Below are 27391 nucleotides of genomic sequence, written 5' to 3' on the forward strand. Positions count from 1 at the left end.
CTCAATGTCTGTAACTCCCTAGTATGGCTGGAACCAGAATAAAATGTTACTGGGAAACGTTTAACAAAACAAGTAAAAATACAATACAACATAGATAAATGTTAATTTGTGCTTTTCTAAGCCAATACGCAGTTCAGGGATCAATTTCTATTTGAGTTTGACACCACTGCTGCATATATTGCTTCCACCAGTAGTATATAAGCCCCTTGATTGCAAGAACTATTTCATTTTTGTCTTTGCGTTCCCCAGAGTCTAATGCAGTGCCTTGAAAATAGAAGGTACTTTAGAAGTAATAATAACTAATATTCACATAATACTTACTATGTACTGGGCATTGTGGTAAGCTCTTTACAATTATTATTTCATTTGAAACTCGCAATATCCCTGGGAGGTGTTGTTATACTCATTTGACAGGTGAAGAAATTGAGGCAAACAGAGTGACTTGCCCAGGGTTACACAGATAGTAAGTGTCTGAGGCTGGGTTGGAACTCATGTCTTCCCGATTCCAGACCAGGAGCGCTATCCACTGGGCAATGTAGTTGTCTATTAATCTGATCAATTGAACTGAATACACGTATTGAACAAAGTCACTAGGAAAGTTTAACTTGGAAAAAAAGTAAATTTGCTGGGGAAAATGGGTAAGGCAACCTTCTTCAAATACCTAAAGGGCAAGGATGTTAGAAGTATTAGTTTTGTTTGTTTATTTTTTTGTTTTGTTTTGTTTTCCTGCTTGGTATAATTAGGAATGGCCATGGTCACCCATGAAAGATGAAAAATACCAAATGGTCCTTAGTCTTGTGTGACTTTCTTTTGCATCTGTGATGACTCAGTGGTGAGAAGGGAGGAAAAGGGTGCTAAAAATCACAAAATTTTCAGACCATCTAAAAAAATTAAATTAGCTGTTGATACTCCAAATTTGAGGTCCTTATCCAATGAACAAGTGGATATGTTAATGGAAAAGCTGAATTGTGTTAGTTTTTACATGCTCATTATAAATGAAACCAGAAGAAAGAAGAGATTTGCAAAGAAATGAAAGGTTGGCTCATGGGTTCATCTCAAGGCAAATAAAAGAATTGGCAGAACTGGTTTGTATCATGTACAGCAAGGCAACAGGAAGCATCATTTCATGGGACTCTTGGTCATCTTTTTATTGCAATGCTGATGAAAATACTTTACAAAAATACTACACCCTAAAAACTGTAGCTTATGAACCAACATCGGCTGTGAAGAAAGAAGAGATAGAGGAAGACTGTAAAGAATTTGGTAAGACTCTCCAAGGGTGAGAATAAGACAAGGATGATGAAAAATATATTGGAAAATATTGGTCAAGAATAAGTAATGCAAAAGACCAAAGATTTGCAAACTACACTGGAGCCTTACATCTCACGTCATGAATATTTTCAGAAAAGAAATGAAAGGTGCTGGTGATGGTAACCACCAAGTAACATCAAAAATAAAAGTGATTACATTTTAACAGTCAGGGAATGATTCATTACTGATGTGTGATTCAACCTGGAATCAGCTTCTAGGCATATCTAAATCATCAACTTGTTGGAACAAAGATAAAATTGAATATAAAACTTGAATAAAAATGAGAAAAATATGGCACACAATTAAAACAACTTGAACTTGACATATTTAAAATAAGTTATGCCAAAAAATGGGATGTGGACAGAAGAAAAGATATCAACACCAATTATAATATTTTTATACATAAGTTCAATGAATATAAATGAAATCCAAGTGAGTCTAAAGAGCAATCAATCAACACACATTTAATAAGTGCTTACTGTACACTAGGCATTGTGCTAAGCAGTGTGAATACAAAGACAAAACTGAAACAGTTTTGCCCACTAGGAACTTATATTCCAAAGAACTTATAACATATAGTATATACAATATATAATATATACAAAACAAATACAAGGTAGTTTTGGGTAGGAGTGAACTAGCAGTTGGATGCATCGGGAGAAGCTTCATGTAGAAAGTATTGCTTGAATTGAGTCTTGAAGGAAACCATGGAATCCAAGAGGTAGAGGCATGAAGTAAATATAATCCAGGAATGAAGGCTAGCCAGTGCAAAGATATAGGGATAATGTGTGCAGAAAAGCAAGTATGCTAGTATGACTGGATTATAGAGTGTATAGGAGTAATGTTTATGAAGAAAGGAAAGGCAGACAGGGATCAACTTGTGAAGAGACCAAAATGCCAAACAGAAGATTATTTGACCCCAGAGGTGATAAGGCAACACTGATTTTTATTGAGTAGGGGAGAGTGACATGATCAGATCTACACTTTAAGAAAATCACTTTGGCAGCAGTGTGGAGGACAGATTGGAGTAGAGAAAAAGGTTGAGCTAAAAAGACAAAACAGAAAACTATTGCAGTAATCCAGGCAAGAGATGATGAGAAACTCCACTAAAGTGATATATCTATCTATCTATCTATCTATCTATATATATAGATAGATAGATATATATATGTGTGTGTGTGTGTGTGTGTATATACATATATATATACATATATATACATATATATATGTATATACACACACACACACATACAGTTTCTGTGAGGATAGAGATAACAAGATTCAGCAGCTGATTCGACGTAGGGGATGAAAGACAGCGAGAAATTGAAGATAACCCAAAAGCTGAAAGCCTAGATAAATATGAAGATATTGATGGAAAGTCAAAGAGGGGCAGATTTTGGAGGAAGACAGTGAATTTTTGTTTTGGACATAATGAGTTTGAGCTGCCCATTGGACATACAGTTTGAAATGTCCAGTGTGAAGTTTGTGATGTAAGACTGGAAATCAGGAGAGCTGTTAAGTTTGGGTAGATCTATAAGTCATCGTCATAGAGAGGGTAACTAAACCCATGACAGCTAATGAGGTCACCAAATGAGAGTGTAGAAAGAAAAGAGGGATGATGCCTACCTTAGTGGCCATGACATAAATGATGAATCAGCAAAGGAGACTGAAAAGTATTAAGATAGGGAGGAGGAGAACTAGGAGACAGCAGTATCATGAAAACTGAGAGAAGAGAGTATCTTGGAGGAAAGTGTAATGAACAATGTCAAATGCTGTGAGAGGTTTAAAAAAAATGAGTGCTGAGAAAAGTTCATTAGATTTGTTAATTAAGAGGTCACCAAGCTCCAGTTGAATGACAGGGTCATAAGACAAATTATAAAGGATTAGAGAGTGAGAAGACAAGAAGTAGAAGCATGCTGTATAAATGACTTTATCAAAGAATTTGGCTGAGGAAGAGGAAAGATATAGAATGAAAGGTAGCAAAGATGGGGGGATCTAATGAGGATTTTTTTTTAAGGATGAGGAAAGACTGAGACCTGTTTTTAGGCAGTAGGTAAAGAACCAATAGAAAGAGATTGAAGATTTGAGAGAAAGTGAGGATGATAGTGGGGACAATCTACTGGAAAGGACAGGAGGGAGGTGATCAAAAGAAAAAAGAGTTGGCTTTGGAGATAAGAAGTACTAATTGTTCATGAGAGACTGAAGGAAAGGAAGAAATGGTACTGGGTGATATCAAGGGTTATGAGATTAAGAAGTCAGATTGTCAGTGCTTAAGTCAGTTAACACCTGGCTTTGTGCCAAACCAAGATACAGCAGCAGAGGGAAACAGTGATTTAGAACAGAAGTGTCAAACATAAGGCCTGCAGCCTGCAACCAAACCAGATTAAAATGTAGTCAGGAAATTTTTAACCAAATGAATAAAAATACAATAAAACCCATCCCCACTGCCTCCGTTGTGTACTCTTCTCACATGTGTCCATTATGAGAAATTGTAAAATACCATTCTTCCTCATTTTTCACTAGTTCATGCCTTCTTCCCCTTATTATTTCCTCTCTTAAAACCAGATCTTCCATTTGTTTTTCTTTGCAGAAATCTTTGAAGAAATCTTTGTAATTTTGCAGACAATGGACTTTGAAGGGACATGTGTCTCTTCTGAAGTAAGCACTTCATTATAATTAGCCTCTTCTAATTATTTGAATGTATTTGCCTTTCAAAGTTTCTTTTGTCTTTAATGTTTTTATTTCAAAGATTTTGCTTTGCACTGATCTTTTCATCAAGAATACTTGCAAGTCTTTTTTATTAAGGGTTGATTTTTCCCCTGGTACTTTTTCAGGATAAGTTATACTTGGATTGTAAAGCCTTTGTCTTTTGTTCTTTGGAATGTCATATTCCAAGAGCAGCCAGGTGATGCAGTGGATGGAGAGTTGGGCCTGGAGTCAGGAAGCCTCACCTTAAGTGCAAATCTGGCCTCAGACATTAACAGTGTTACCCTGGCCAAGATATTTAACCCTGTTTGCTCCATTTTCCCCATCTGTAAAATGAGCTGGAGAAGGAAATGGCAAACCGCTCCTGAATCTTTGCCAAGAAAACCCCAAATAGGGTCACAAAGAGTCAGAAACAACTGAAACGACAACAACAAACTCCAAGAGCACCTCTCCTTTATAGTAGTTGCTGCCAAATCTTTTTGTGATCCTAACTGGATTTACTGGTGCTTGAATTCTTTCTTTTCTGGCTATTTGCAGCATTTTTAACTCAGAAGTTCTGGATTTTGGCAATGATATTCTTGGGGGGTTTTAGTTTGGGGTTTCTTTCAGTGAGTGACTAGTAGATTCATTCTATTTTCACTTTGTGTGCCAGTTCTAATAGACTTGGGCAGTTTTGTTACACCTTGAAATATGGCATCCAGGTTCTTTGTTTGTTTTTGATTATGGTTTTCAGAGAGTCTGATAATTCTTAAATTATCTTTCTTGTCAGGTTTTCCAGGTCAGCTGTTTTTGATGGAGATACCTAGCATGTTTCAATTTTCTCACTCTTTAAACTTTGTACTCATATTTCTTATGTCATAGAATCTTTGGGGTTACACTTGCTCCATTCTATTTTTCATGGAGTTCACTACTTGGACAAGGTTTTCCACTTCTGTTCTAAGCTATTTATTCTCCTTCAATTTTTTTCCTTAAAAAGTTTAATTTCATTTCTAATTTCATTTTTAGCTCTTGCTTAATTTCTTCCAGACACTTGAGGAGAAATTGTGGCCAAAACATTCTTTTCTCTGAGGCTCTACTTGTATTTACTGGGAAAGAACTTAATTTAGAAAGGTCAAGGTCACCCACTGAATCCCCAGCCATGGCCAGTTGTCTTGAATTTTGTCTTGCCACTGGACTTGCATGAACCTGGAGGAGTGAGTGAGGCTGACAACTTTGCACAACTCTGCCTCACTTAAATCAAATTCCCACGCGAGTCAAGACATCACCCTCATGATGTCACTGGTCCTCTTTAAGAGTTAAGGACAAACAACAACTACGGAGTTACATTCTTCTTGGTTTGTATTTTGGGCTTCTCAACTCATACTATTTTTTCAATGTATTCTGACTTTTCTACACACACACACACACACACACACACACATATATATACACACACAACACACACACACACACACACACACACACACACACACACATATATCCAGCCTCTGTCCTGGAGGTTGGAACTTTGTGCCACAGCCAGGCTCCTCCCCCTTCTACACTTTTATATGGTGTAGGCAGACTTTGGTACTACCTCCTCTGCAGTTTGCATGTTACTGCCAATTAAGGTCTGGATGAGGTAGCTGGAACTAGGTGCCACCCTCTGCCATAACCTCTGGCTTCTTCCCCTTCTCCTGGTGTCACAACATAGGTGTCAGCCTTTGCTCTTTCTCTTTCATCTTTGTTACACTATCACCAGCCTGGGAGTGGCTCTATCCCCTGATGTGGCCCTGACAGGACCAACCTCCCATAGAAAGGGATCCCTGTGGGACTTGGATAATCACAAATTAACATGTCATATTGTATTTTTATTTATTTTGTTAAACATTTCCCAATGACATTTTAATCTGGTTCAAGCACACACTTGACATCTCTGCCATACAGGACAGGCAAGCATCATTGGAGGTCAAGTCAAAATTCATAACATCATGGATCCACTTGAGTGTTTGCTGAGAGAACTAAGAACAAGGAGTAAAAGTTGCAGAGAAACTGATTTAGGCTTGACATGAGAAGAATCTGAGGTCAGCACATTCCTGGGGAAATGTGCTAGAGGATTTGGAGATGGATTGTAACCACAGTAACCTCTGTAAGTAAGCAGAGTAACCTCTTTGCCTCAGGTATATTTCAGGTAACATTAGGAACCTAGACCAAAGGAATCACTATAAAACAATACGATTCTGGGTTAACATTTTAGAAGCTGTTGAGTACCCAAGCTGCCATCTCACTCTTACCTGAAACTTTTCATTTGTATTTTCTTCTCCATAAGAATGTGACCATTCCCTTCATTCCTGAAGTTAAACAAAGGAACCTCTCCTTTCTGTCATCATCTTAATCAATAGAAGGATGGGAAGAGATAATAATGTGAATAAGACTAGTTATCTGTCTTCAGCAGATTTCACCAAGAAAAGCCCTTTTGTTCTCAATCTTATCATTTATCTTTCCAAGAGGATTTTCTCTGGTGTTTGGAAAGGGCTTGAGAGAAAAACAGTATTTCTTGATATTTTTCATTTTACTAAAAAGTTTTTTTAATATGCTTCCATGTTACATATTTTGTGAATTAGTTTATCTCAATACAAGTCTCTATGTTTCAAAAGGGCAAGGGCTGTTTCATTTACATTTTCTCTCTATCCTCCATCACTGTACTCTGTACACAAAAGGTGCTTGATAAATATTTGCTGAATGAAACATGTAAGAAAACACAGCTTTTACGTCATCCAGTTAGACGCCATAATTGAAACATGGAAGTGAATGCCCTCTATAAATGAGAAATTGTTGAGGGAAAAGAACAGGGAGTTAAGGGCTCGTTAGTGGGAGAAACTCATAGCTGGAAGAGAGAAGGAAGAAAACAGTGAAAGAAACACAGAAGGAACAATTGAAGAAGAATGAGGCTAATATACTGTCCTCCAATGTTATTAGTACAGAAGTAAAAAATGTGGAGAATTTACAGGAGGGGATGGTCAACAGCATCAGATACTATTGAGAAGCTGGGCAGAATGAGGATGGAGAAAAGACCTTGGTTTGGGTAAAAGCTTCTTGAGACTCTTAGACCAGAGGTCTAAGATAAAAGCCAGTGTAAAGAATTGGGAAGGGTCAACAGCAGTTAGGAAGTGAAAAAAAAAGTAATGTCTAAGAATTACAATACTTTCAAGCTTAGATAGAAACAGACTAAATTATCTCAGGCCCTAACTGTGCATTCATAGACCAAGTATGGATGGATTGAAAGGGTCATGTCACAGTGTCCCATTGTTCAGCCTAGTTCAGCATCAGAAACTGATATGATTTTGTCAGTGGAAATGACATTAAAGAAGAGGCATTGCCATCTGCATTGCTGCTGCACTTCAAGGAAAACAGGACCTTTCCATCTCACTTGTGCCTGAAACTTTTCATTTGTGTTGTCTCCTCCATAAAAATGGGAGCTCCTTGAGACTACGGACTGTCTTATTTTTAAAAATTTGTATTCCCAGCAATTATCACAGTGCTTTGTACCTAGTAAGCACTTAATACTTTTATTGTTGTTCATTCAGTCAGTCAACCCACTTTGTGGTGAATTGCCTTTACAGAGGATACTGTGGGTCAGGATAGAGCTTTGGTGTGTGCAACATGCTTACCATGTTTAGCACATACAGCAGGCTGCTCCGCACTGACTTTGGAACTGTGTCTGAGGCTTCATTCACTCTGGGAGACATTCTCCTACTTATTCCATAATGTTGGACTTGACAGTTATAGTTGCTTTGAGAAGTCTTAAGCCTGTCTCTGCCTGATGTGTTAGGTAACTTTGTCCTACTCTACTAAGTCTCCTTTGGATTTTTTAATAGGAAATTATCATAAAACCATAGATTTATAGTTGGAAAAGACATTAGAGATAGCCTATTCTAATCCCCTTACTTTAGAGAGGAGAAAACTAAGGCTTAAAAAGGGAAAATCACTTGCACAAAGTAATTTAGGTATTAAGTTTATGGACAGGAACTGTACTTGCACCTTAATTGGTGTAGGGAATTCTCTGTGAGTCATTTCCTTTACCAGTGTAGGTTGTAACCTTCTCTGCAACCTGTCAGTCAGTCAACAAGCATTCATTAAACTACTGAATACTGTGCTAAGCATTGGAGATACAAAGAAAGGCAAAAACAGTCTCTACCATCAAGAAACTCATATTCTAAAATGGGAAACCATGCATAAATAACAAGGTAAAATAAAGATATATGACAGAGTAGATGAAAGCAATCTGGGAGGCAAAGGCATTAACAGCTGAGTGGATTGATTATGACATTTGAGCTGAGTCTTGAAAGCCAGGGAAACAGGCAGAGGTAAGGTGACAGAACATTCCAGGTGTGGGAGACACCCAATGCCACGTTTGAAGAACTGCTAATATGCCAATGCTGTTGGATTGTGAAACAAAAGAAAGAACAAAATGTAAAAAGACTGGAAAAGTCAGAAAGGACCAGGTTATCAAGAGCTTTGAATACCAAATAAAGGAGATTAGACTTGATCCTGGAGGCAACAGGGAGCCACTGGAACTCATTGAGCAAGGGAGTTACAGACCTACATGCTATAAAGTAGCTCAAAAGAAACACAGGATGCACAAATTTAGAGAATCCACCCCAAATGTTCACATGTACTATTTGTGCCCCACCTGTGGTAGAGCATTCTGAGCTCCTATTGGTCTGATAGCAAGTTGGATGCACTGTAACTTGACTCTAACATAGTGATGTCATTTTGGCCCTCTTTGAGAACAAAGGACAATAATGAACCACCTACCCTTTAGAAAAATCACCTTGGCAGCAAAGTGGAAGATGGGTTGGAGTGGGAAGAGACTTGAGGTAGGAAGACCAGTTAGAAGGATGTTGCAATGGTCCAGGTGAGAAGTGATAAGAGCTAGAACTAAGGTTGTGGCTGGGACAGTTGAAAGGAGGGAATATATACAACAGCTACTATGAAGGAAGAAAAGACAACATTTGGCACTGAACTGACTATGTGGGGTAAGAGTGAGGAGTCAAGGATAATACCACAAGTTGTAAGCCTTAGAAACCAGCAGAATGGTGGTACTTTCAACAGTGAAAGGAAGTTTGGAAGGGAGAGTATTGGTGGAGGGGACACAGATAATGCGTTCTGTTTTGGACATGTTAAGTTTGCAATTCCTTTGGAATATTTAGTTCAAGATTCCAAAAGGCAATAAGTGATGTAGGACTGTTGCTCAGAAGAGAGGCCAGGGCTGGATATATCAACTACTTAAAGGCTTTATATTCTTCTCTTTCAAAAAAAAATTGGGACATTTACTCATTTCCAATCTTGCAATATCTTTCCTATTTGCTACAATTTTTCAGAGATCATTGAAATAACATTTGCTCCACAATCTATCATTTCTTTTAAAACCTTGGGATGTAGTTTAAACCAGGCCTGGAGGCCTGAATTTCAATGAGGGCAGCTGAGTAGTGTCTTATCTTACTGAATTCAACCTGTTGGCCATGTTGATGCTTCTTCCTCAGTCCAAAGATCAATGAAAACAGAATTAAATACTAGTAAAAATTATTAGTTCTGTTTTCTCTCTAACATCTATTAGTTTACTCATCTGTAAAATGATTGGGCTAGATTATCTGATATTGCCTTGTAGTGATACTTTTAAAAAAGACATAAATATAAATAGTAATATTAAACTCCAATTTACATCAGAATTCACTAATTTCTCTTCCTATAATGAAATGTACCATACTGTCTTGGACTGGTAGAGTCAAACTCACATTCTTGAGGGTGAGGAGTTTAGAGTCATTCACCAGACTTTTGAGTTGGAAGGAGGTGGAGTATATGGAGAGAAGAAGTAGTACAGGAGAAAGGGAGAGAGATTATGATTTAGTGAACTGGGAGTCAGTAAACCTGAGCCATAATCCTGGCCCTGCCACTAATTCACTGTGATATCTTGGGCAAATCACTTCATCTTCCTAAGCCTCTGTTTCATATGTAAAATGGAGGAGGGGAAAGGTTGGCTTAAATTATCTATAAGGTCCTTTCTAGTGGCTGTAATATTCTCTGAGAGGACACAGAATTAGTTCAGGTGGGATTCAGTGAAGCAGCACACCACCAGGTGGGAACAAGGAGCTGGTACTCAGCATGGGCTCACAGAACAGTTCCACTTCATCACAGTTCCAGAGAACTGGAATGAAGAAAGCTGTGTGTGATCAAATGGTGGTGGAGTGGGATGATTCCAGCCATCTGGAGTGCCAGTGAAAAAAATGTAATTACCATTTATTTCTAGATACAAAGGAAGTGTTTAAAGGGAAAACATCACAACAAGAATATCTTAACTCCTGGGAGTTTCAGGATCTGAAAATGTAGTTCTCATTATTTTGGCTTCTCAGAAGTGTAGCTATAGTACTAATACATTTATTGCCCTAAAAAATGATCAAAGTCACTGAAATCAGGAAATAATCTGCTAATTGTGATAATTTGTCCCTTTCAATAATTAAGTGGACTCCTTTAAGTCTATGTAAGAACAGGTACAGAGGCACAAGTCAAATTTACCTCTGTGGAACTACTAAGGGAATATATCTCGGTAAGAAATCATTCTAATGAGTGCTCAACAGTGAGACAACGTTTAACATTTGAAGGAATGCCTGTACTCCGATCACCCGCACCTTTGTCCAATGTTTACTAGTTGGTTAGTTATTTTGCACCCTAGACCTGTATTCCTGAGTCTATTGACCCCTTCAGATCAGTGAGTTGTCCCAAAGAATGGCCAAAATGAGGGGAAATTACATTCAAAGATTACCAAATGAAACACAGGAAAAATACCCCTCTTGTCCTCAGTGGGTTAAATCTGAATATCCAAAGTGGACAGACCATTGGCATCATTGGAAGGACTGGTTCTGGTGAGATTAATCATGGTTTTTGTTTACTTCTTGTCTATTCTGCTTGAGATTGGCTGTGTCAATGTTATAACTATGGACAATGGTCTGTGTGTGTTGTTGTCTCTCTCTCTCTCTCTCTGTATATGTAAAACATATATATATATATATACATATATAAAACATATATATACACACATATGTGCACACATACAAACATACACATATATATTATATATGCACACATACACACACGAAATGCCAACACACACACCACTGTCCGAGGTTATAGCATATGTATTTCTATATGTATTTACTCCTCTCCTATAAGTTAGTATTACAGACTGTCTTAGCATATAGAGCTTGGAAGAAATGCCTGCTCAATTATCCCAGCACTAATGGCACATAAGTTAACTGCTTTCGGGCTTCTGACTGCATCCCCTGGACTGGTAACTGATGTCTGCCCCTGCAGCTATACTAAGGCACCATTTTAAAAACCACTCCCTTCCTTAAATGTTCAAATATGATGGAAATCCAACTATCCGTTTTGTAACTTTTTCCCTTCCCCAGGAAAATCTTCATTAGGAATGGCCTTGTTTCGGCTAGTAGAGCCAACTGCTGGCACAATTTTCATTGATGATGTTGATGTTTGCACCATTGGTTTAGAATATCTCAGAACCAAGCTCTCTGTGATCCCCCAGGATCCTGTCCTGTTTGTAGGTGCAGTAAGGCAGCTGTTTTTATCATTGCACATTCATATTCTCAGATAGTGAAGCCAGACTGGCCAAGAACTTAACAGGTCCCCCAGTGTAGGGAGAAACAGTCTGAAAGAAAGTACCATTTCACTAGCAGTCAGGAGAACTGCTGGTAACTGTCTTTTAGTGAATCACTGGTAGGTATGGCATGATTTCCTAAGAAGGACAAAATCTTATGAATTGCATTGAGGCAGTCAGACACTGCCAATAGCTGGTGCAGGAGGAACAATCATTATACCCACACCACTGTCTCCTCCTCAACCCAACACTGGGGTAAAATAAGATAAAAGAGGCAAAGCTGTTTTGCTAGCATGGTGAATACTATTATTACCTAGTAATCGCTACTGACAAATTATTCACTCCAAGCGATAAAGAAGTTGACCTCCTTAAGAGGTCATTAATTTTTTTTAAGCTGACTTCAGGCACCACTTAGTATGTTGGAATAGTAATGAGCTGCATGGCAGTGGAGAGGACCTGACTCAGGATTACTCCCTGACTGAATGAAGTAATGCCTTCCTTTTACAGATCACCTATGCTCTGTATATATGTTGTACATATCTGGATATTTACATGCTACCTCCATTGGAATGGCCCTTGAGATAGGGGTTATGTGCATGGGTTTTTCTTTCTTTTTTTTTTTTTTGCAGGGGGGAGATTTTGTTGTACCCTCAGTGCTTAACACAATGCCTAGTCCCGTTTTGTTCAGTTGTTCAGTCTTGTCTGACTTCGTGACCTCATGGACCATAGCACGCCAGGCCCTTTTATCTTCCACTATCTTTAAAAGTCTGTCCAACTTCATGTTTGTTGTTTCCATGATATTATCTATCCATCCCATCCTCTGCTGTCCTCTTTTCCTTTAGCCTTGAATCTTTCCCAGCTCCAGGGTTTTTTCCAGTGAGTCTCATCTTCTCATTATATGGCCAAAGTATTTAAACTCAGCTTGAATATTTGATATTCCAGTGAAAAACCTGAATTAATTTCTTGAAGTCTTGATTGATTTGATCTCCTTGCTATCCAAGGGACTCAATTTTCTTGAGCACCACAATTCAAAAGCATCCATTCTGCAGTGCTCAGCTTTCCTTATAGTCCTACTCTCACAGCCATAAATTGCTACTGGAAGAACCATAGCTTTGCCTATACAAACCTTTACTGGCGAGGTGATGTTTCTACTTTTCAGTATGCTGTCCAGATTTGCCATAGTTTTCCCTCCAAGGAGCAAATATCTTGGCTGCAGCTGACATCTGCAGTGATCTTTGAGGCCAAGAATATGAAATCTGACATTGCTTCCATTTCTTCTCCCTCCATTTGCCAGAAAGTGATGGCATCAGTTGCCAAGATCTTGTGTTTGTTTGTTTTTTTTATGTTAAGCTTCAAGCCAGCTTTTACACTCTCCTCTTTCACCCTCATCAAGAGGCTTCTTAATTTCTCTTCACTTTCTGCCATCAGAGTGAGTTTATTGATATTTCTGCATATCTGAGTTTATTGATATTTCTCCCAGAAACCTTAATTCTAGCCAGCCTGGCATTGCATATGATGTACTCTGCCTATAAGTTAAAATGACAATATACAGCCTTGTCGTACACCTTTTCCAATCTTAAACTAATCAGATGTTCCAGGTTAGGTCCCAACTGTTGCTTCTTGACCTGCATACAAGTTCTTCAGGGGACAAATAAGATGATCTGCTATTCCCATCTCTTTGAGGACTTGCCACATTTTGTTGTGATCCACATAGTCAATGGCTTTTGTGTACAAGATAAAGCAGAAGTAGATGTTTTTCTGGAACTTCCTTACTTTCTCCATAATCCAGTGAGTTTGGCAATTTGGTCTCTAGTTCCACTGCCTCTTTTGAAAACCATTCTGCTCTTCTGGTAATTCTCAGTTCACATACTGAAAAGTAGAAACATCACCTCGCCAGTAAAGGTTTGTATAGGCAAAGCTATGGTTCTTCCAGTAGCTTAAAGAATCTTAAGCATAACCTTGTTGGAATATGAAATTAGCGCAATTATTTGGTAATTTAAACATTCCTTAACATTGCCCTTCTTTAGGATTCAGACATAAACTGATATTTTCCCATCCAGTGGCCACTGTTGTGTTTTCCAAATTTGCTGACATATTGAACATAGCATTTTAATAACATCATCTTTCAGGGTTTTATATAGCTCAGCTGGAATTCCATCACTGCCATTAACCTTATTGTTAGCAATGCTTCCTAGGGCTCACTTGACTTTATTCTTCAGGATGTTTGGTTCTAGATCAGTAACCACACCATCTTGGTTACTGGTGATGTTAAGATCTTTCTTGTATAGTTCTTTTGTATTTGCTACCTCTTCTTAATCTCTTCTGCTTCTGTTAAATCCTTACCTTTTTGTCTTTTATCATGCCCATTTTCACATGAAACTTTCCCTTGATATCTCTAATTATTTAAGACATCTCATCTTTCCCATTCTATTATTTTCCTCTATTTCTTTGCATTGCTCATTTGAGAAAACCTTCTTATCTCTCCTTGCTATTCTCTGGGATTCTGCATTCAGTTGAGTATATCTTTCCCTTTCTCCTTTCTCATCAGACAGCTGTCTCATCAGACAGCCATTTTGATTTCTGGTTCTTCTTTTTCTTTGGAATATTTTTTTTGCTGCCTCCTGTAAAATATTGTGAACCTCTCTCCATAGTTCTTTAGGTACTATCTACCAGACCTAATTCCTTAAAATGATTCATCACCTCCACTTCATATTCATAAGGGATGTTGTTTAGGTCATACCTATATGGTCTGATGCTTTTCTCTACTTGGCTCAATTTAAATCTGAGTTTTGCAAGAAGAAGCCAATGCCTACTAAGGGCTTATTAAATACTTGCTGACTGACTGAATTAGTTCAGTGAATCATTAGTCACATACTGATGATAACATAAATGGCACATACGTAAAGTGCTTTTTATGTGAAATACTAGGCAACAGTGAACCACTATGATTACAGAGATCATGCCTCCACATTCTTTCCTGACAAAATTACTATACTGGTAGGTTAGGGAAATGCCTTGGACAGGATATCCAGATTTCAGCAAAACATGTATCAATTTCTCATGATATCTTTATCTACAAGATGGTAAGATGTGATCAATAAGAGATAGTAGTTTGGAGAATTAATAAATGGCTGAACAACTGGCCCCCAAATGTGGTCTTTAATGAGTTGATATCTAATTGTAAAGAGGTCCTAGTAGAGTGCTGCAGGGAATTGCCTTTAGCTATGTTCTGCTCAATATTTTTGCCAATGACTTACATGACAGCACAGATAGCATGCTTATCAAGTTTATGGATGCCATGAAGTTGTGAGGAACAGCTAATATGCTGAATAACAGAACTGAGATCTAAAAAGACCTTGAAAAAAATAAAAAAAATAAAAAGACCTTGACAGATTGGAATGAAGGGTTCATCTAACAAGGATAAGACAGATGTGACTAGACAAAGTAACCGGCTTTATATGTCACACTTTAAGTTTTGCAAAGCATTTTATATCAGTATCTCATTTCTTCCACTCAATAACCTCATAAAGTAGTTGTTAAAGGAATCATTACCCTCACTTTGCAGATGAGAAAACTGAGTCTCAGAGAGCTTCAATTACTTGTCACCTGGTCACCCAGGTCAGAGGGAGAATTCAAACTGAGGCCTTCCTGCTTCCATGTTGAGTTCTCTAACTCTGCTAGGTTACAGTTCATTGGGAAAAGACCTGGATTGATGTGTGTGTGTGTGTGTGTGTATGATCAGTATGAATCAAGAGCAAGATGATAACAAAAAAGAAATGTTAAAGAAACCCTCATGTTCAGTACAAGGAAAGTGTTAAGTCCATGTACTCTATTCTGGTAAAAATACTGCTGAAGAACTTTCTTCATCTTTGAGACCGACATTGTAAAAGAGATATTGATAAACTGGGACGCATTCAGAAGAAGATGACCAGGATGGTGAGGGGACTGGAAACCATGACATATAAGGAAGGACTGAAGGAACTGAGGCCATGAAAAAGAAAAGTCTGAAGGAAGGTTATGTTAATTATATTTTAACTATATGAAGAGCTGCCATACAGAAAATGCAACGGGATTAAGAAGTGTCTGGACAACAGAACTAGAATCAATGGGTGGAAGTTTATAAGGAGGCAAGCTTTCAGCTCAGTATGAAGGAGAACTCTAAAAATCAGAACTGTTCAGCAATGGAATGAAATGGCTTGTAAGGCGCTGAGTGTCCTGGCATCAAAGGCATTTAAGCCCGGGCTAGATGATTACTTGTTTTGGATCAGATGTCAAGAGAAAGAATGGACCTCAGAGGCCAATCTAGTTAAAACTTTTTATTTTACAGATAAGTAAACTGAGACTCGGAGATATTAAATGACTTTTTCAAGGTCCCTCAAGTAGTAAGTGTCAGAGTCAGGATTTGAACCCAGATTGCATGACTCCAGAGTTAGCATTTTTTCTACTGTACCACAATGAAGTAGAGAGGAATTCTAGTATTTGAGTAGGAAGTTTAACTAGATGAAGCCTAGGGTCCCTTCCGACTGTTTAATTCTGGAATTCACCAAAGAGCCTTTATGAGGTCTGCTTTATTGCTTGGTTGTGATACATCAGTCTAGCATTGCTTTAGGCTAATCAGTCTAATATTGCAAATATTATACATTCACTTATATCCTTTCTGTTGCCAAAATGTAGAGAACCACATTTAAATGCACCTATAAAATAAAATAAATGGTCATCCCTTCATTGTAGCACAATAAGTTTTCTCTTATTTTATTAGATTTAATTTGGATCCTTTTGAGAGCCGCACAGATGAGAAACTCTGGCAGGTTCTGGAGAGAACTTTCATGAAAGATAGAGTATGTTTCTAGGCGATGACATTTTTTTCTGAGAATTGCATCACCTCTCCCTGTCTCTTTCTCCACAGATACCCAGTACAGGATTGTGCTGATTTTTTTTTTTTGCTTTTATTACAGTTAGCTAATTCAGTACAATCTGCAAAGACTGGTGTGCCTATGGGAATGCAGCCAGTCTTAATGGCCCAGACTAGAGACAGCAGGTGTGTGGCCACACCAGGGACCTCTGCTTCTCAGAGGTGTTTTCTGCTACTCTCAGATCCAAGATGGGCATTTCCATTGGCTACTTGCCTTTGCTAATCAGGATTATTTCTGGGGCAACCATTTTGACTTAAATGAGCTATTCAAGTGGAATAATGAAAGCCTTTCTCTGCTAACCTCAATTACCAGGGAGCTTTCCCTACCTCATCCTAGCTGTGAACACACACAGTCACTGACAGTCATTTCCAATTGTGTATAAGTTCTCCAGAACTGCAGATGAGTCATTAGCTCTTTTAGTTGGGCTAACAATGGAGGCATATGAATCACACAGCAATTTTGAATTATTAATGTCTAGTTACTCCCTGGTCTTTTGTCTTTTGCATGTTTGAAATATTTAAATAATTGTTTGGCATATCCTTCTCCTCTGTGTTCAGTAAAATAAAGCATACTGATGAATGCAGCAGGGGTGGCAATCAATAAGTACCAGCCATGACAATTGTATAGATCATCATTGTAAATGTGACATTTACCATGTTTTATAGATAATGAAACTTCCAGAGAAATTACAGGCAGAAGTCACAGTAAATGGAGAAAACTTCTCAGTAGGGGAATGGCAACTGCTTTGTATGGCAAGAGTGCTTCTTTGTAATTCAAAAGTAAGGAAACAGCATGGAAAATTGATTGGTCATATTTTGGATATTTCTATCAGGGCTGCTAAAGACAGGAGTTATAGTAGCATGGTTGCCTTTTGGCAGAGACAGAACAACTAGACCACTTTAAAACTGAGCACAGGCTTCTGAAACAAGGTTTTAGGGGATGAGTGGATGGGACGAATTGACAGAGGCACCATCTTCCCCTGAACCTCCTCTCAGGAGCCCAGCTTCTATGTCCTTTCTATTCTTCTAGGCAGTTCAGGTTTAAAATCCTCCTCTCATCTCATAGCTCTGTTTCCTGAAAAGGAGGCCTAGCAAACAGTGCTCTTCAAGGGATAATGAGAAATTGAGGGTGTGAGGAATACAAAATCTAGACTTGCTTTTCTCAGGAACCTGGCTACCCTGGGTTATTGAAGATACTGCTATTGCTTTTAAAGACCCTATTTTTCCAACCTACTTCAGTATTTTTGTGACAACAATTCACATTTCTATAGAATGTTAAGGTTTACAAAGCACTATAATGTCCATTATCTCTTCACTCATCAAACTAATCCTGTGGAAAAGGCAGGACAAGTATTATTATCATTGTCATCATTTTGCAGAAGAGGAAGCTGAATCTCAAAGAGATGATGAAGTAACTTGCCCACAGCAGAACTGGGATTTGAATCCAAATTTCCTGACTCCAGGTTCAGTGTTTTTTTTTTTAAGGCAATTGGGGTTAAGTGGCTTGTCCAGGGTCACACAGCTAGTAAGTGTCAAGTGTTTGGTTTGAGGCCACATTTGAACTTAGGTCCTCCTGACTTCAGGGCTGGTGCTCTATCCACTGCGCCACCTAGCTGCCCCTCCTGTGTTCTTTCTACTACACCATGCCACCTATTTGTTGATAGAGACATATTAAATAATAGAACTGTGGCTAATACCAACACATTGTTTCTTCTTGACCATTTGTATAGTTAGAATAAGACATTTTAAAGGAAGTTACATAACTTGAAGAATTCATACAAATATTGCATAATTTCCCCCAAGAGTCATCTAAACAAAAAGACTCGCCTTTTCTTTCCTGGATTCAAAGTTGGTATAGAATGATTTTACTATGTACCTTTCTTCAACAGATAGTTCTCCTTGATGAAGTCACTGCTTCAATGGATTCTAAAACAGATGCCCTGGTTCAGAGCACCATCAAAGAAGCTTTCAAGGAATGCACTGTTTTAACCATTGCCCATCATTTAAACACAGTCCTAAACTATGACCATGTCCTAGTCATGGACAGTGGGAAGGTAAAGAAAGTCCTGTCTTGATTCATTTACCCAGAAACATTATTAGGTGTTGGTTTCATGTTGGAGATTTTTCTAATATGTTGGTCCTTCTTCTCCTGCTTTCAGGTGGTTGAGTTTGACTTGTCGGAGGTTCTTGCTGAGAAACCAGATTTTGCATTTGCAACATTATTAGCTGCAGAAAAAGAAGTCTGATAGTAAAGAGCATGTTGTAGGTCCCCATCATGTGATATTAGAGAAGGATGATAATGTGTAAATGAGTAGGAAATGAAGTCAATTCAAGAGCCCAGTGTCCAGAAATGCTTATCACTGTGACTTTAGTGGGAACAGGGCTTGACATGCAGAAAGCACTCAGCCCCCCAGGCAACCAACAGTGCTGGGATGGAAACTGCCTGGCCCTCCAAGGTCTCCTCACCTCAGGTTGGATTTGAAGTTGGTAATGGACCATGGACAGAAGCAGAGAGAGCTAATGGAATCATACACTGCTCCTCATCTGCTAAAGTTCCAACCCTATGTCCCACTAATTCAATCTTATTTCCTGAAAACAGAAATACTGATTTTTTTTTCCTTGGAGAACATGTTAACAAGAAACAGAATGAGGAGGTGCCTGGATATAGGGGTTTTACAGGTTTCCTTAAAGTTAGCATCAGAGGAAAAGATGTGTGTGTTCTATTTAAGTTCCAATTCACTTTTATCTTGACTATGTAACATGTAATAACTACACAGATCTATAACATGAAAGACTGACTGCAGTGTTTGTTAAAAAATAAAATCATACTGTATACTCCATTTGATCTATATGTCAGAATAACCAGGAAAACAAAATGTTGGAGTTTATATATAATTGATATTTTTATATCTTCATTTGGTCATTAAAATACACTAGAAAATTAAACTACCTTGAAATGTTGCTTCACAATTATTTTCCTGAGGATAGTCGAACTTTTGTACCATTGCCTCTCATAGAAACCATAGTGGTTTCTTCCTTCATTCAATAACTTAAGTGATATTTTCCTAATAAAGAATTTTCTTTATGACTTCAAGGTTCCTTGCAGCTGTGACAGATACATTAAAAAATGCCCTCCAAGTAGACTAGAGAGTGACCAGTTCTAAGTCATTGCGACATTTAAAAAGAAATAGCAAATCTAAAATGTTCTTTCACAATATTTGCCAGTGGCAGCTTATTTTTTTCTTTTTTATGAGTGGCCTATTGATAATTACAGCAGTTTCTCATATATGGTTATGCTATGGTGATTTAATGTTGCTTATTACGTTAATTCCTGTGATGTGAAGGGAAATTTGATGTCTTGAAGATTCTTTTCTTAGCCACATCTAACTTTTTATCTTATTGTACTTATTGTACCATAGGGGAGTGTTTCCATCAGCAAAAGATTTACACTGAGTTCAATCAAAGCTGAAAATGACAAAGTTGGGGAGGCTCAATTCAAATGCAACTCATGCCAAGGAAAATTCCTCTCCTCCAAACTCTGAATCTTCAAGGTGAAAGGACATAATGTACCTTTAAATGGTCCACTGCACAGGGAACAGCTGTCTCCCTTGGTTTTTATTCTTGATTTTGAGATCAAAACACTAATGTAAGTTCATACTATAGAGGTTACAAGTTTGGGCCAATTACAGTCAGTCAATTTGATAGCAACTCCTATCATTCAATAAGCAAGAAATACTGGTTATACATTGTCCAGGGGGGATTCCATTCTCTTCAGCCAAATGTAGGTCATCTTGAGGCCATTTTTATTTTCTCCCAACTTGGTACCAAAAGAGCAGTTGGACCATGATTTTCAGGAGGTGCTTCCATGAAGCCAATGATCCTGTGTCCGTTCTCTTGGTCTCAGTTTCTTCTATGACTGCTTTTTAAAAAATGACCTATTATGCAAAACATTTTACTTTCTCACTCCCAGTGAACCACTACCCCGACCAGAGGAGAAATTCAATTCGCATCCCTTCCCGATAGATTGTCTTTGTTATTTATGGTTCTTAGGCAAGAGTACTGTCAAGGTCTTGTTATTACTGACTGCAAGGGTTCTGTGAACTCTGATAAACTTTCCTGTCAAGGACTCAGCTGTGACTGTTCTTGTAACATAAGCATCACTGCTTAGCCCTTTGCTGTATACCATTCCTAAGACCTCAAGCAGCTTATAGACTTGCCTAACATAAGAGACCTCCCAGGGACACAAATAACACAGAGGAACCAAAACACAGATATGCAAAGGAAACCACCCAGATAAAGAGACTCACTTGAACTGGACCACACACACACACACACACACACACACACACACACACACACACACACACACCCTGCCTCCTTTTGCTTTTCCTATACTATAATTCATTCAGCTCTATGATCATATATAAAGCACAGCTCAGAGGCCTGGATTATGTCTGATTTTGCAAACTGCCTCAGAAGCAAACCCTCATTAGGGACAGTGGCAGTAGTTGCTACCTACCTCCCAGTTCAGCTGCCTGGACTTGTGATTGTAGTAACAGGTATGTGCAGTTCCTTGTCTGGTCAGCTAAATTCACTTGGTATATGGAACACGGCCACACTAAGATAGTGCCAGAGTGTCAACACTACACTCTGTATTCTGTTAAGATCCATCTAGAGCAGGATTGTGTTTGATGAGGCCCAAGATCCCTCCAACCCCTCAAGGAATTATGAGATTTGGATTTTGAATTACAAGGGTAAGGAATTCTTTCAGAGTCCCATTTAAACAAAGGAGGAATACCTTCTTATATGTTTACCTAGTTTCTCAACACGGTTTGTAAAGAAGGCTCAATCTTGTAATATAGAGAAATTAATTGGAAGAAGGAAAGCCCATCACTCACAACGATGTGAGGAGGTGAGAAACACAAACTCAAGGATGCCACAGTTAGTCTTGGTGAGTAGGGAGCAGAAAGCTCTTTCCATGGCAGCAGACATCAGTATTTAGGATGCCTAGGGTGCCATTCAGGGCACTGAAAAAATGCTATTCACTTCATTTTAGAGAGAGTGCATCTCTGACAAAGGGGAATCATTTATCTCCTCTCTGAGTCTTAGGGCCCTTTAAAAATATTTCTCCTGCCCTCTGTGCCTCCTCTGGGAGATCAAAAGAACTCCCAAAGTTTTATTCTTATCATTGAAGCAAATAGATCTAAAACTGGCTCAGAGTTGTTAATAAAAATAGGAAATGCTCTTTTCTATGAGCTCGAATCCTTGTGGCCAGTGACATGATTTAAAGGTATTTGAAATACTGCAGTTCAAGTTGAGGTCAGGTGACCAAAGAAATTATTCTCTTCTTGTCCTTTGTAGAAGGCCATGTTTGGAGGAAGTTAAAGCTGTGGCTCAAAACTTAAAAGACAAGATGATTGCTATGGATAGGGTCTGACTTATCTTCATGTCGTGAAAGGTCCTTTGTCTGCAGCTGAACAGTTTTCACCTCAGGCTGAGATAGAATCAAAAGGCCAGAATGAAGACACCATGGCTCACATTTTAGCACAAAACTGGGAGAAAGCCAAAGTACAGAGACCACTATAATAGCTTTCTCTAGTTCTGGGTCCCCTCTGGTTGTCATGAACTAAAACCAGAGAAATCTAAATACATGGTTGGGATTTATTTGTGAATTACTTTAAGAAAACATCACTCAAACTGTGAACTGATTGACATCAGGGCAAGGAAGGTATTTTTGGAAGAATGACAAAATCTCAAAGTTGGACAGTCTAAACTATGATTCTATGACATATATTAGAGACAGTAAGGAGATTAGTTGGTCCAGAATGGATGGATTATATGGGAAAGAGGAGCTGAAAACTTGCCATGCACTTTTTCTGCCTGAACCTATACCACCCCTCACCCCATTTATTCTATTCTCTCTTTTGACCCTGTCCCTCCTCAGAAGTGTTTGTTTCTGATTACCCCCTCCCCCAATCCGTCCTCCTCTTTACCAACTCCCCTCTCTTCTCGTATCCCCCTCTCCCCTATTTTCCTGTAGGGTAAGATAGATTTCCATACCCAACTGAGTGTGTATGGTATTCCCTCCTTAAGCCAAATCCGATGAGAAAAAGATTAACTCATTCCCTCTCACCTTCCCCCTGTTTTGTTCCTCTTGACTCCTGTGTTTTCATTTCAAAATTTCTCTATAGCTCTCATTATTTCATTGGGATTTCTTGGAAATTCTTGATTTCATTAAAATTTCATTTTCTCCCCTGTAGGCTTATACTCAGTTTTACAGAGTAAGTTATTCTTGATTATAAGCCAATACCCCTTGCCTTCTGAGAACTCATATTCTAAGTTATCTGCCCCCTTATACTGCTAGAGGTTAAATCATTGGAATCCTTCCTGTAGATCCTTGGTACTTGTGTTCTTTCTTTCTGGATGCTTAACAATATTTTTTGTTTTACCTGGAAGCTCTGGATTTGAACTATTTCTGGAAGTTTTCATTTTACAGTTTCTTTCAGGAGGTGATCAGTGGATTCTTTCTATTCCCATTTTGCCTACTGGTTCTAAGAGATCTGGAGAGTTTTCCTTTATAATTTCTTGAAATATGACACATAAGCTCTATTTCTGGTCATAGTCTTCAGGTTGTTCAATGATTCTTAAATTATCTCTCCTCAATCTATTTTCCAGGTCAGTTGTTTTTGCTGTGAAATACCACATTTACTTCTCTTTTTTAAATTCTTTTTGCTTTGTTTTAATATTTCTTGCTGTCTCATAGAGTCATTATCTTCTACTCAGTCCATTCTAATTTTCAGGGAATTTGTTGCTTGGGTGAGGTTTTGTACCTCTCAGGCCAACCTGTTAATTCTCTTTCTGATCTGCATTCAATAGCTCTCATTTCTTTTCTATAAAATTTTCCCTTTATTACTCTCATTTATTAAAAAAAAGAACTTTAAAATTTGGTTTTTTTAAACTCTTGCTTCACCTCTTCCAAGAATTCTAGTTGAATTTGTGCCCAGGATGTGTTCTGGGGGGAATGTCTGGGCTGAGTTCATGTTCTCTTAGGTCCTGCTACTTTCTAGAGGTATTAAGTATTGTTTTAGGATCTCAGGGACATATTAGACTTGCACACTTTTTTCCCTTTTTTATTTTTAGATAATTTGTTAAGTTTTATGGCATGAACTTTGTAGAGGGGTACTATGTACAGAGGTACAGAATTGTGTGTGTGTGTTGTGTATGTGTGTTTTCACTATACCACACCACCTAATAGTAAGTCTAGAATCTAATCAAACAAGGGAAAGAAATACCAAATTAAATGAAAAGTGAAAATTTCATAAGATCAGCAATAAAGAAAACTATTGGAAGCAGGAGCAACACAAATAACGAATTGTCTAATCCCAAACCTTTCTTTCACTATTCAGATATAATCTGTGTGTGTGTGTGTGTGTGTGTGTGTGTGTGAAGAAAAACATATCTTCACATTTAAATTGAAAAATTATAAGTAGAATTAATGAAGCTAAAACTCTTAAAGTAGATTCTGCTAATAGAAATAAATATACAAATTAAAACCACCTTAAAGCGTGAGCCAAACCAAACTGACAGGAAGATGCACAGGACACTGGTGGTTGAGAGAATTTTAAAAAAAAGCATTAAAAAACTGATTACTGAAAGTAATTTATTTGATGCCCTGGGTGACAGCCACCCCAGAGATGCACTATCTGATCAAACTGAAACAGAGAAACATGACAGTAATTTCAAAGGATTGGGGATATAAATGAAAATGAGGACAATAGAAGGGAAAATATGAAGATAAAGAGACAAGGGAATACATTGCCACCTATTGCTTTTTGAAATGGTGTGGGCAAGAGGAGTTCCCCAGGGCAGAGTTCTAATGGGAGAAGACATCAGAATCTACGATAGAATGAAATGTTGTTCCCACCCAACCCCAAGCCCCAACTATCACTTTAGAATGAAAAGATAGAGATCTCTCTGCAACAAGAAATTGCACTGGAGACAGTGCACACCTTGCCAGCCAGACTTGGCTTACTGAACATCATTTTCTCAGAATAAAGAACCCCATGTAACTGCTTACTAAGGGGCCAGATAGTGTTGGCTTCACAAAATACTTGAATTAATTTGAAACCAATGTACTGTGATCTCAAGACGGAACAACCCTGAGGAGCTTGGGATGGCAATCTTCCTCAAAGCACTGTGTACTCCAAAAGAAGAAAGACTCATGCCTGAAAGGTAGTTGAAAGCAAATCTCAGAAAGAAGAAAACAAGGAAGAAAATATTTTTGGATTACTATGTGCTAGGAACTGTACTAAGCACTTTACAATTATCTCATTTGATCCTCACAACAACCCTGAGAGGTTGGTGCAATTATCACCTCCATTTTACAGATGAGGAAACTGAGGCAAACAGTGGTTAAGTGACTGGGCCACACAGCTAACAAATGTTCGTGACAAGATTTGAACTCAGATTGTCCTGACTCCCAGCTTAGTGTGCCACCTTGATAGAATAATCTCAAAGCAGGGACAAGAAGACTGTTGGTACTTCAGACATCTTTTTGATGACTATGAAATCAGGGTGAGGTTTTTTTTGTTTTTTTTTTGCTTAAGGATAATTTTTACCTGGGGAGTTGAGGCAATAGGGGAATAATTTAGGTGGAACAGGGGATTAAGTTCAAGACCTGAGCTCAAAATTTTGCTTCAAATAGGAGTTGTGTACTATGGTAAAGTCACTTAACTTCTTTTAGGCTCAGTTTCCCCATCTGTAAATGAGCATAATAATAGCACCTACTTTACAGGGTTGTTATATGTAAAGTGTTCTGCAAACTTTAATACACTCTATAAATGTAGCTAGCTAGTAGTAGTAGTAGTAGTAGTAGTAGTAGTAGTAGTAGTAGTAGTAGTAGTAGTAGTAAGTAGTTATAGTAGTTATGTAGTAGATCATTACTGCTGCTCCCTCCTAGAGGTAGCTAGGTGGTGCCATAGAGCAACGAGACTGAAGTCAGAAAGACCTGAGTTTAAATCCAGTCTCAATTAAATAATTAACATTGATTGAGTACCTACTAAGTGCCAGGCACTGTGCTAACTGCTGGATACTTATCAGTTGTGTGACCCTGGGTAAGTCGCTTGATTTGTTTCCTTAACTGTAAAACAGGGATAATAACACCTACCTCCCAGTGTTGTTGTGAGGATCCACTGAAATAAAAATTTTAAAGCACTTAATACAATGCCTAGAACATACTATGAGCTATATAAATGCTAGCTATTACTGTTATTATTATTATTCCCATGATTTATTGTGTTTAAGGGTTAATGGCTATGGATAAACTTTTATCATTCTATTGAATATCAAAAGAGACTCAAGAATCTTTTTAAAAGTCTTATTAAAGACAAAAAATCTATTTCAAAGGCCAAAATCCATATAGCAAAAGCTGAATCTTTTTTTCATTTTTGATGTCTTTTTTTTTTCATAAAAGTTATTTCCCATCCCTACTTTCAGAATGGGTGCTCTCTCATGACAAAAAAAAAATCCAAGGCAGATATCTTATCTGACAATGTATATAATATTTCATCCTAACAGTGTCCCACCTCTCTGCCTCAAGCGAGGACATTTGTTTCTTCAACTCTTCCTGAGGACTTTCATTTTGTTCTCTCACAGTTCAATTTCTTTTTAGAAATTTTCTTAAAGCACAAGCTTGTCAGCACTGTCCCTCCCACACACACTCCCCCCCCACCCCCACCCCCGCAAAAAAGAAAATCCAGTAGTTTTCTACTACCTCTAGGTTAAAACAACTTTGGCATTTAAAAGTCTTCACAACCTGAACCCTTCCTATCTTGCCAGTCTTCTTACACATTACTCTCCTCCACGCAGAGCCACAATGGAGGATTTATTATTTTGCCAAAGGGAAGGAGAGATATTCTAAGGAAGACACCCAGGATTCAGAGGAGGACAACAACAACAACAACAACAACACACACACACACACACACACACACACACACCCCATTTCCTGCCCCCAATCTCTGTGCCTTTGCCTCGATGCCCCCCATTGCTGAAATGCCTCTCTCCTACCCCTTCTGCCCTCGGAATCCCTGAGGTCCTTCAAGCCTCAGCTGAAGGCCACTTTTCTCTAGGGGGCCTTTCCTAGTCCTCCAGCTACTACCGCCTTCCCCTTAAAGTTATATGGCATCCATTTTATAAGTCTTCTGTCTTAACTATATATGTACATGTACGTGTTTCCTCCCCTTTAGAATGTAAGCTCCTTGAGGGCAGAGGCTGTTTTCATCTTTTCTTTGTATCCCTAACGCTTGGCACAGTCCCTGGTCCATGCTAAGTAACTGTTTGCCTGAGTCACCCCCTTTCCAACCAAACTGAGTTCAGTTCAATGCTATAAAACTTAATTGCGATCTCTTGGTCACTAGAACAAAAAGGAAACATTCCCTGCCCTCTAGAAGCTTTCATCCTACTAGGGGAAAACCAACTGGAAGACAAATAAGTAAATAACAATAGAAATAAAAGCGTGTTCAGAGATAACAAGCACAGACCCAAATCCTGTTTCCTAGTCAGCACTTACCGAGAGAGGAGAGGGGGAAAACCGCGCACAGACTGAGGCTGGGACGGCCGCCCTCTAATTCTGTGCCTATCCATCCCCCGCCTGTCCATCTTCGGTCAGACGCCAACGTTTCTGTGTTCTTCATCCTAACTCGGGTCCCAGATTCCCTAAGCCAAGGAAGTTCTCCGAAATGGTGAAAGGGAGTCCCTATACTGAAAAATAGGTGTTAAAATACAAGCTATTCTTTAAAGTGAAAAACCCACAA

The 27391-nt window shown here is 38.4% G+C and overlaps 1 protein-coding gene across 1 annotated transcript in view; it reads left to right on the plus strand.

Annotated features, from left to right (window-relative positions):
• The window catches only part of ABCC12 (ATP binding cassette subfamily C member 12), a 70121-nt gene extending 51298 nt beyond the window's left edge, over window positions 1-18823 (plus strand). Inside the window, 7 exon segments of the mRNA XM_020984941.2 lie at window positions 10516-10600; window positions 10727-10916; window positions 11463-11622; window positions 16425-16503; window positions 17244-17357; window positions 18467-18631; window positions 18737-18823. Coding sequence (XP_020840600.2) covers window positions 10516-10600; window positions 10727-10916; window positions 11463-11622; window positions 16425-16503; window positions 17244-17357; window positions 18467-18631; window positions 18737-18823 — 880 coding nt within the window.
• Window positions 18824-27391: the final 8568 nt, after the last annotated feature.

This window comes from Phascolarctos cinereus, unplaced genomic scaffold (assembly GCF_003287225.1).
Source record: "Phascolarctos cinereus isolate Bilbo 61053 unplaced genomic scaffold, phaCin_HiC Scaffold_2;HRSCAF=192, whole genome shotgun sequence".
NCBI lineage: Eukaryota > Metazoa > Chordata > Mammalia > Diprotodontia > Phascolarctidae > Phascolarctos > Phascolarctos cinereus.